General features: G+C 42.2%; 1 protein-coding gene across 1 annotated transcript; it reads right to left on the reverse strand.

Moving 5' to 3' along the window:
• Positions 1–473: 473 nt before the first annotated feature.
• LOC148047529 (uncharacterized) lies at positions 474–9,884 on the reverse strand. Its single transcript, XM_087708364.1, has 3 exons — positions 9,809–9,884; positions 7,052–7,264; positions 474–6,263 (listed from the first exon to the last, which is right to left on the reverse strand). The coding sequence occupies exon 3, from the start codon at positions 5,571–5,573 to the stop codon at positions 3,030–3,032; it is 2,544 nt and encodes an 847-aa protein (XP_087564490.1). The 5' UTR covers positions 5,574–6,263; positions 7,052–7,264; positions 9,809–9,884; the 3' UTR covers positions 474–3,029.
• Positions 9,885–11,648: the final 1,764 nt, after the last annotated feature.

The raw sequence follows: 11,648 nt of genomic DNA on the forward strand, positions 1-11,648 counted from the left end.
CCCAAAAGCAGCCCCCAAAATGGCCCCAAACCAGCCAGTAAATGGCCTGAAAAATGGGCCAAAATACACCCCAGGAACTGCCTAAAAACAACCCCAAAATAAACAAAAACAGCACAAAAATGGCTCCAAAAAGAGCCTGGAAATGGCCTGAAAAACTGATGGAAGCGTTTGGGATTATGAGCGCACAGAAATGAATCCCTTAGTGAGCCTGAGCTCTTCCCAAGAAGCTTCCATAGGGAGCACAGCCTCTTCTTAAAAGATTCCTCGCCATGGTTTGGAAACTGCTGGTTGGCTGGAGAAGGCTGAAGGAGATGTGGATTCTACAGATTTGAAGTGAACAGATTCGATGTGTGATGAACCGGACTTTGAAGGGAAGTTGCCATATCCAACTGGAAAACTATTTGGACTGGACTGTGGTGAAAATGGATCGACAACATAGATTTATGATTTTGAGGAATAAAACACAATACTGGTTTTATTGTTCTCAACCAAAATATTAAGAAAAAGTTTTATTCATAAGAATCAAACAAAGATATTTCATCCCGGACAGATAACAGACAATGATTATGGTAAATAAAAAGCCATTCTGGACTTTATACAAATTAAATGCAAAACTAAATTGTTAATGCTATTTTAATTTTGCTGTTTATTCACCTATTAACCACTTTGCCTCTCTGTGTAGTAGATTGATGAAAGTCAAATTGTTTGTAAATAGAAGTAGAACTTTATAAATTCTGGGCCTGCTTCACAAGGGGAGGTAAGTAATATTGCTCCGACATACGTATGAATACTCAAGGGGAGGGGATAGTATATGTAAATCTGTTTTTGCACATTTTTTTGCATTCTTTTTAAACCTTGTGTCTATTTTTGCTTTGCTTTTAAAGCTTTGTGGGGTTTTTGGGAGTTTTATTTATATTAATTTTCTGAATAATTTTTTCCCCAAAAAAATCCACAAGGAAGTTCATGTGGCTGCTCTTTACCTATCTTCTAAACTGCCTCCAAATTCATGGAAACATTGAATTATAGGCTTGGAAGAGACCTCGGAGGTCTTCTGGTCCAACCTGCTCTTCAAGACAGGACACTTAACCATCCCTCTCAAATGGTCGTCCAGTGTACTCTTGAAAACCTGCAGTGACCCACAAAACCGGGAGGCAAACTATTCCACTGATTAATTGCTTTGACAAAAAAAAATATCTTCTAGTTTGGGCCTCATTTTAACTAGCTTCCGCCCATTGCTTCTTATCCTGCCATCTGGTGCCCTAGAGGATAAGTCAATCTGCTCTTCTTTGTGTCAGATGCATAAGTACTTGAAAACAGCTATCTTGTCCCCCTTGGTTGCTCTTCTGTGCACATTTTCCAGTGTCTCAACGTTTTTATATCATGGTGACCAGCACTCAACTATGTATTCTAAGTACGATATTGCGTAAAGCATTTCTATATTTTCTTGTTGTCTTGCATTATTCCTCTCTTGATGCAACCTAGGACTACATTGGCTGTTATTGGCAACTACAGCACAATGGTGGCCAAGAGGTACTTGTCCACTCATCAGGCACCCCAGGGATACATGGCCTGCCCTTTTGGAGATCTCCCAGAGGCAGACACCATTTTCATTGCACCCGCAATTCCTTAAGACAGTCTACAAAGTGTTAAGGTAGCTGTAATGCCTGGTAGGGTGGGAGTCAGGCCTAATGACTGCAGGGATCCAGTAGAAGTGGAGATCCTGTTTGTGTTTGTGAGGGTGGTGGTGGGGCTATGTAACCATGTGGGGAGCCTAAGGGGGACGACGGACCTATTGGGACCTGTGAGGAAGGGAGTGGCCTAGGAGGACCCAAGGGTGGGATTCTCCAAAGTCTGAAGTAGCCACTGTTGAGCTTAACAATTTGCACATTCATGTAACGGCTTCATAAGGAAGAGCAAGCGGTGAGGGTAATTCAGCAAAATGAAAAGCCAGTATTCAGATGAGGCCAATATTCAGTGTTCTCACCTACACTCTCAGCGGGAGTTCAGAACTGAAATTCAAACCTTCTCCAAACTCATCAACTTTTGCCTCATATATATTGAGTTGTATGCATTGAGGAAGGGGTTTCAAAGTCAAGGCCCAGGGTCAGATGCGGGCCGCAGGGTGGTTAAATCCAGCCAGCAGGGCTGTCGTGAAAACAGCGGACTGGTCCATGGTGCCTCTGCCAGCATTTGCAAGGGCAGAGGATTGCAAGAGGCCACTGTACCTGAAAATGGAGCTCGAAATCCCATTTTTGTTGGCAAAGCACTTGGGCTTCCACAGGCACCCCCAACAGAAGTGATGTCAAGATAGCTATGCCCCCCTGTCCACTTCCACCAGAGCCCTCCACCCAGGTCAAACAGAACCATGATGCAGCCCTCAATGAAATCTAGTTTGACAACCCTGTGATAAGGAGTCATTTCGGCCAAAAGTACTATCCACAGACTGGCCATTTGAAAGGCGCTCCCATATGAGACCTCTGGTGTTTCACTAGGTTCGAATTGAAATGAAAACTTTTTCCTAAATAGGGCATTCCATGTTTTTCATGTGACCTCCAGTGTATCACCATGTTAGAATTCTAACTGAAACTTTTGCCACAAAGAGGACAATGATACGGTTTCTCCTCTGTGTGTCCTCTGGTGTTTAACCAGACTGGAATTCTTGGTGAAACGTTTCCCACAGTCAGCACATTCAAAAGCATTTTCTCCTGTGTGTATCATCTGGTGATTTGTGAGCTGTAATTTTGTAATGAAACCTTTTCCACAGTCAAGACATTCAAAGGGGTTCTCTCCCGTGTGAGACCTCTGATGTTTCATTAAGCTAAATTCTGAGTTCTGAATTCTTTGCCACAAACAGTACACTCATACGGTTTCGCTCCTATATGGGTTTTCTCGTGACTCATGAGGTACAATTTTGTAATGAAACATTCCCCACAATATGGACAAGGATATGATTTCTCTCCTGTGCGAGTCCTCTGGTGTTGCACCAGGTGGAAATTGGAACTGAAACTTGTTCCACAAATCGGACACTCCTACAGTTTCTCTCCTGTGTGAGTCCACTGGTGTGTCACTAGGTGGGAATTCCGACTGAAACTTTTCCCACAGTCAGGACATTCAAAGGGTTTCTCTCCTGTGTGAGTCCTCTGGTGTACCACCAGCTGGGAATTGCGACTGAAACTTTTCCCACAAACAGGACATTTAAAGGGTTTCTCTCCTGTGTGAGTCCTCTGGTGTGTCACTAGGTCGGAATTCCGAATGAAACTTTTCCCACAAAGAGGACATTCAAAGGGTTTCTCTCCTGTGTGAGTCCTCTGGTGACTCAACAGGGTATACTTGTCACTGAAATCTTTCCCACAGTCAGGACATTCAAAGGGTTTCTCTCCTGTGTGAGTCCTCTGATGTGTCACTAATTGGTAATTCCAACGGAAACCTCTCCCACAATCAGGACATTCAAAGGGTTTCTCTCCTTTGTGAATCCTCTGGTGTGTCACTAGGTAGGAATTCTGACTGAAACTTTTCCCACAGTCAGGACATTCAAAGGGTTTCTCTTCTGCGTGAGTCCTCTGGTGTCTCACTAATTGGGAATTCCAACTGAAACCTTTCCCACAATCAGGACATTCAAAGGGTTTCTCTGCTGTGTGAATCCTCTGGTGTGTCACTAGGTAGGAATTCCGACTGAAACTTTTCCCACAGTCAGAACATTCAAAGGGTTTCTCTTCTGCGTGAGTGCTCTGGTGGTGCACTAGGTTGGAACTCTGATTGAAACATTTCCCACAAACAGGACATTCAAAGGGTTTCTCTTCTGCATGAGTCCTCTGGTGTTGCACTAGGCTGGAACTCTGATTGAAACATTTCCCACAAACAGGACATTCAAAGGGTTTCTCTCCTGTGTGAGTCCTCTGGTGTTGCACTAGGTGGGAATTCTGACTGAAACCTTTCCCACAGTCAGGACATTCAAAGGGTTTCTCTCCTGTGTGAGTCCTCTGGTGTATCACTAGGAAGGAATTCTGACTGAAAGCTTTCCCACAGTCAGGACATTCAAAGGGTTTATCTCCTGTGTGAGTCCTCTGGTGTCTCATCAGGATGGAATTCTGACTGAAACCTTTCCCACAGTCAGGACACTCGTACGGTTTCTCTCCTGTGTGAGTCCTCTGGTGTATCAACAGGACGGACCTGTTACTGAAACTTTTCCCACAATCAGGACATTCGAAAGGTTTCTCTCCTGTGTGAGTCCTCTGGTGTGACACTAGGTCGGAATTCTGACTGAAACCTTTCCCACAAATAGGACATTTAAAGGGTTTCTCTCCTGTATGAGTCCTCTGGTGTATTACTAGGCTGGAATTCTGACTGAAAGCTTTCCCACAGTCAGGACATTCAAAGGGTTTCTCTCCTGTGTGAGTCCTCTGGTGTCTCAACAGGATGGACTTGTGACTGAAACATTTCCTACAGTCAGGACATTCAAAGGGTTTCTCTCCCGTGTGAGTACTCTGGTGTACCACCAGTTGGTAATTGTGATTGAAACCTTTCCCACAGTCAGGACATTCAAAAGGTTTCTCCCCTGTGTGAGTCCTCTGGTGCATCACCAGGTGGGAATTCTGACTGAAACCTTTCCCACAGTCAGAACATTCAAAGGGTTTCTCTCCTGTGTGAGTCCTCTGGTGTATCAACAGGACGGACCTTTTACTGAAACTTTTCCCACAATCAGGACATTCGAAAGGTTTCTCTCCTGTGTGAGTCCTCTGGTGTGTCACCACGCTGGAATTAGCACTAAAACCTTTCCCACAAACAGGACATTTAAAGGGTTTCTCTCCCGTGTGAGTACTCTGGTGTACCACCAGTTGGTAATTGTGATTGAAACCTTTCCCACAGTCAGGACATTCAAAAGGTTTCTCCCCTGTGTGAGTCCTCTGGTGCATCACCAGGTGGGAATTCTGACTGAAACCTTTCCCACAGTCAGAACATTCAAAGGGTTTCTCTCCTGTGTGAGTCCTCTGGTGTATCAACAGGACGGACCTTTTACTGAAACTTTTCCCACAATCAGGACATTCGAAAGGTTTCTCTCCTGTGTGAGTCCTCTGGTGTGTCACCACGCTGGAATTAGCACTAAAACCTTTCCCACAAACAGGACATTTAAAGGGTTTCTCTCCTGTGTGAGTCCTCTGGTGTATCAACAGGACGGACCTGTTACTGAAACTTTTCCCACAATCAGGACATTCGAAAGGTTTCTCCCCTGTGTGAGTCCTCTGGTGCATCACCAGGTGGGAATTCTGACTGAAACCTTTCCCACAGTCAGGACATTTAAAGGGTTTCTCCCCTGTGTGAGTCCTCTGGTGTGCCAACAGGATGGACTTGTAACTGAAACCTTTCCCACAGACAGGACATTCAAAGGGTTTCTCTCCTGTGTGAGTCCTCTGGTGCCTCAACAGGATGGACTTGTACCTGAAACCTTTCCCACACTCAGGACATTCAAAGGGTTTTTCTCCTTTGTGAGTCCTCTGGTGTCTCAACAGGTTGGAATTCTTGCTGAAACATTCCCCGCAATCAGAACATTCATATGATTTCTTTTTTGTATCCATCCTTTAATATATTACCAGGCTGGAGTTCAGACTGAAACTTTTCTCATAGTCAGGATTCTCCCTGGTGGGAGTTCTCTAATGTATCACCAAGTTGCCAAGCCCACTTCCTTGGGAGCACATGTAGGGCTCCTCCCCTATGTGGGCCCTTCCATGAACCAACCACAAGGAGCAGTTCTGACTAAAGCTTTGGCCACATTAATATTGCTTTTCTCCAATGTGGATCATTTCATGCACACTCAGTTGTGATTTGAAATACGAACTTTGCCCACAATAGCCACATCTGTGGAGCTGCAAAAGGGGATCATGTGACCGTAAATCATGGCAACTGTCATAAATGTGAGTTAGCTGCCAAGGATTCAAATATAGATCACGTTACCATGAGGCTTCTGCAATAGTCATAAGTGTGAAAAATGGTCATCAGTCAGGTTTTTCAGTGGCCCTGTCACTTTGAATAGTTACTAAATGAACTGTTATAAGTCGAGAACTACGTGTAATGTATCCTTGTGTTCTGCATACTCTATGTTTTCCAGTTCGAAATCTCTTCTTGATTACCTGCTGGGGAAGAAGGAGAATTTTGTGGATTTCTGTAGGAGATGGAAATGTTTTGATTTCTGGCTTGATTAACTTTCCTTTTTAACGTTGCTTGTTATTCTCAGGTGTCCGGAGTTCTCTTATTGGCATCCTCTTTGCCTGTAAGATTCAAAGAAATTGCTTATAAAATGGTTGCAGAAGACATACATATTAAAAAATAATACCATATACATTAAAGGTAAAAAGGAAATATCCCACAATGCTAAAATAACCTTAGATTAATTATGATTTATTTGACACATTGAAGATTACAGAGACACAAGTTCACATTGGTATGCAACCATGGAATTCTCTGGTTGACTTGGGTCAATACAAATTCTTAGAATAGCAATTATTGGCTAGAATCGCTGTAATTAAGATGACTACAGTATATGACAGAATAATAGAGTGGGAAGGCACCTTAACGGTCTTCTAGTCCACCCCTCAGAAGTGGCCGTCAAATCTCTTTTTGAAAGTTTCCAGTGATGGAGCACCCAAAACTTCTGAAGGCAAGCTATTCCATTGGTTGATTGCTGTAATTGGTAGGATTTTTTTTTGAGTATATTTTTATTATTTTTACATTTAAAACAATGCAGTACCGCAAAGTCAAAGTGAACATACATTCACATTATATAGCCGTGTTGGGGGGAGATGCCATCTGTAGAACATCTTATAAAATTTTTCTTTATACGACGTAGCCAATGTTAGTTTCCGATTAAGTATCCAAAGTTTTTACCACTTAGCCAATTCCCCATTATAATCAAATTTTTTCACCCAGGAGACCATAATTTCTTTGACATGTTCCTCCTCTAGCTTATGTTCCAAGAAAAATCTATATAACACTTTGATCAACCTGTTTTCTGTCTGTATCAAAGCTTTATCTAATATTGTGTAATCTTTGGTAATACCTTTCTTCTTCTGTAAATAAGAGCACCATTCTACTTGGAATTTTCTTTTTAGTTATAGGTTGCATCTCTCTTTGGTTAGTTTCCATCCATCGTTTCTTTTGGTACTTTGGAAAATAAATGGACGTCTTTGTCTTCATAGGAGCCCCTCAAATATTGGAACACTGTTGTTATGTCTCCGCTAGTCCTTCTCATTAGACTAGACATGCCCAATTCCTATATGTAAAAAAAAACACTATATACATTAAAGGTAAAAAGGAAATATTCCACAATGCTAAAATAACCTTCGATTAATTATGATTTATTTGACATATTGAAGATTACGGAGATCCAGGTTCACATTTGCATTCAACCATGACTTGGGTCAATACAAATTCTTAGTATAGCAATTATTGGCTAGAATCACTGTAATTAAGATGAATACAATATATAACAGAATAATAGAGCGGGAAGGGACCTTAAAGGTCTTCTAGTCCATCCCTCTGCTCTACCATTTCAGAAGTGGCCGTCAAATCTCTTTTTGAAAGCTGCCAGTGCGGCAAAAGAAAAAAGCGGCTTTTGCCCGCCCCACCACTATGTCTGATATAGAGGCGGGGTGGGAAAAAGCCGTTTTCTTTCTACGTCTGACATAGAAGTGTCCCAACTCTATGTCGGACATAGCGGCGGGTCGGGCAAAAACCGCTTTTAAAAAAAAATGTTTTTATTAACAAACATGTAAAATACACAAACACAAAAATTAGACGTACACCACATTTATACAATACAGTATGAACGGGAACTTCCTGTTTTTTATAATAGCAATCATCAATCGATACCGCTCACCTTATATTATTTCCCCTTGTATTGTATTTCATTTAGATTTCATCATTCTTAACCCTCTTATTTTACTCAGAACTATTATTTTTGAGTTTTGTTATATTCTTCCACTGATTTTTGTTTCTTTCCTCCATCCACCTATGCCATTTATCCCATATCTGGTAGAATTCTTGATTCTTCCTTTCCCTGGATTTCTTTAGTTAGTTTGTCCATTTCGCCACAGTCCATAATCTTTCTTATTATTTCATCTTCATTTGGGATTAATTTGTTTTGCCCGCCTCTGGGCAAAAGAAAGAAAGTGCCAGCCCGGCAGCAGAGGTGGGTAAAAGACCCACCTCTGCTGGCGGGCTGCCCCGACACAGAGAAAGAAAGCTGGCCAGCTGCTCTCCCTGCCTCTTCTACCACCTTCCCTCTCTTCTCAAACAAACTCTCTCTCAAATTGAGAGTTTGTTTGAGTGAAGAAACAAACACACGCACACACACACACACACACACACACACAAACAGACATATGACTTAAAAAATTACATTAATTTTGAATTCCTCCCCCTCCCTCCGACCCACATACCTTTTCCAGCTATTTCACAATCACAGAGGATTTCAACTCTGCTCTTGCCTGCCATCATGAAAATGTAAAAATATAAAAGGAAAAAGGCAAGAGCTGCTGAGGTCAGGCTGGGTTAGTGGCCGCCAGAGTCCCCAATGGATGACTCTGCTTAAGTGTTTAAAAAAGCCTCTAAAAAAAACTCCCTCTACAGGAGGAGGCAAGAGAACCACGTACCTCATCTACATAAGGAATTTTTCGGCTTTCAACCCTTGCTTAACTCTGCTCGAGTGAACATAAAGTCAGACTAAATGAGGCACGTGGTTCTCCCGCCTCCTCCTGTAGTGGGCACTTTTTTAGAGGCTTTTTTAAACAGTTAAGCACTAAGCAGAGTCATCCACTGTGACTCTGGAAGCAACTACCTCAGCCTTTTTCCTTTCTTTTCATGATGACAGTGGTGAGGCTCTGCCTCCCCCTGACTGCATGTCACTGATATAATTAGATAAAGTGTATCTTTCTTAAACCCTTCCGGTATTATACCTAGGAGAAAAATTTCTGGTTTAAACAGAATTTTGTCTCCCACCATTTGTTCTAACCATGATTGAATCATTTTCCTATGTATTTTTGGCCTCATTGCCTATCCACCACATACGATAAAAAGTGTCTTCCGACAATTTGGGGCCAGATTTTTAAACATTTTGGAGAGCCATGTTGGGGGGAGATGCCATCTGTAGAACATCTTATAAAATTTTTCTTTATACGCCGTAGCCAATGTTAGTTTCCGATTAAGTATCCAAAGTTTTTCCCACTTAGCCAATTCCACATAATAACCAATTTTTTTCACCCAGGGGACATGTTCCTCCTCTAGCTTATATTCCAACCAAAATCTATGTAACACTTTGATCGATCTCTTTTCTGTCTGTATCAAAGGTTTATCTAACATTGTGTAATCTTTGGTAATATCTTCCTTTTTTCTATCCTGTGCAAACCTTGGTTGTATCTGTAAATAAGACCACCATTCTACTTGGAATTTTCTATTTAGTTATAGGTTGTATCTCTCTTTGGTTAGTTTACATCCTTTTGGTACTTTGGAAAATAAATAGTCGCCTTTGTCTTCATAGGAGCCCCTCAAATATTGGAACATTGTTGTCATGTCTCCCTTAGTCCTTCTCATTAGACTAGAAATGCCCAATTCCTATAACCATTCTTTGTACGTTTTAACCTCCAGCACCCAAATTACCAAAAATACATTTTCTGTTTTAGTCTTTACAAATACTTGTAAGTGATACTCCATTTAAACAATTGCAGATGGAGATATCTGAGTTTATATTACAAGGGATGAAACAAAGGGTTACATATAAATTATTCCAAGACGCTAAGGAACGAGGAGGTTGGTTTACCAGATTGCTGCTTCGATCCTTGGAAGAGGCGCCAGAGTCTCTCTGCGCGTCACTCTCCCCTCTCGTCTTCCGTGAGTGTTTCGGGAGAAGTTCCTCTGTGCTTCTTTTTCCCCATTCTTTCTAGCAATTCAGTACTCGATGGTTTTAACTCCTTTAAGGTCAACTGGAGGGGCCGCAATTTTATTGTTGGCTCTTCAGTCACAGATGCTGCCATCTCCTGACAGGAGGCTGAAAAACAGGCTTGTCCTATCTAACTATGGCATTGGCCAGATCCTGTCACTGATTATGTGCTATCAGTCATGTTCAGACTCCTAGCAACCTGTATTTGTACCTGAGTCAAGAGAAATATAATAAGTACTGAAAAACTGCTATCATATCACTCCGCTCCTTCTCTCTGTTACCCAAATCCTACAACTGTTCATCGTATGTTTTACCCTCCAGTCCCCTACATGACTATGTTCTTCTTCTCTGCACTCTTTCTGCAGCCTCAAGACTTTTGTATTCTGGTGACCAAAACTGGATGCAGGATTGAAAGTGTAGCCTTACTACAGTATAACACAGTACTAACACTTTATATGATCTTGATACTATCCCTGTGATGTTGCAGAGGACGACTGAATTGATTTTTTCGGCAATTACAGCGCACTGTGATTGTTTCTAGGTCCCAGACACAATTTCTGCTCTTGAGCCAAGTACAACCTCTTCCATAGATGTGCATTTAGATTTTCTTGCCTAAGTGTTAGTTTCTCACCACTGAATTGCATTTTACTGGAAAGGGACCAGTGCTCACATGTGTCAAGATCCTTCTGTATCTTGGGCTTATCCTCTAAAGCAGTGAGGGCAGACCTTTTCAGGGACGTGACCCGGAACAGAAGGTGCCAAGTGGGCATACAAGCACTGGGAAATGAACTTCCTGTTTCTGACACACGCATGTGCACCAGCAAGCTTTTCTTCCGGTTACTGGCGTGCATTCATGCACAACAATCATCTGGCCTTTGCACATGCCACAATAGAAACCAGAAGACCAGCACTTCCAGTTTCCGGAACTGCCACACACGTTAAGAAAAGCTGATTGTCACAAGTGCACGTGTGCCAGAAATCCAGAAGAGGAATGGGCGATGCTGCATGTGCCAGCCAACATGGTTTTGCATTTGCACATGTGCTATAGGTTCGCCATCACTGGTTTAAAGCATTGGCTGTTCCCTGCAACTGAATGTCACCTGCAAATTTGATGAGTTCTCTTCCAATCTCTTCATCTAAGTCATGTTTGAACAAACTGGATATTCTAGCACTCAAGCTGCTGTCCCAAAGATGCTTTTCAAAACCCACATTTTGCAGGAGTAGAGTTCCAAACTTTTACCACCAAGGTATCAACAGAAATCCTGAGGACTGTGTGCTTCTCCCAAGACTTGTCTTCCTGAGACTCCAAACAGTAGGGAGCTTCAGTGCAGTGTCAATTAGCAACCAAATAGAGGTGCCAACAGGTACAGAGATGAAAATAAGTAACAGCTGATTGAAACTTCCCTAAGCACCAAACAGGTAAATATGTTGCTGCCAATCAAACAGGAAGGAAACACTGTACCTTATGCCTTCCCCTTGATTTTCAAGATCCCTCCTGAATCTGTTTTTGAAAAAAATATTGCAAATGCTGATAGCAGTTAGGAAAGAAGCTTGCATGAACTGCCCTCAGTTAGGTTGGCATTGTGATGTAGAGCTTTGTTGTGGTGTCCCATGTCTCCTGTGCCTAATTCCATTTTAAACTTGGGGGACATGTAACTCAGTTGATGCGAAAGGGGGGTAGAAAGACAGCCCCCACCCTCTCCTAGAAAAATGAAATGCA

This window comes from Thamnophis sirtalis, unplaced genomic scaffold (assembly GCF_051295495.1).
Source record: "Thamnophis sirtalis isolate CommonGarterSnake01/CBP01778 unplaced genomic scaffold, rThaSir2_p1.2 scaffold_3, whole genome shotgun sequence".
NCBI classification, from domain to species: Eukaryota; Metazoa; Chordata; class Lepidosauria; order Squamata; family Natricidae; genus Thamnophis; species Thamnophis sirtalis.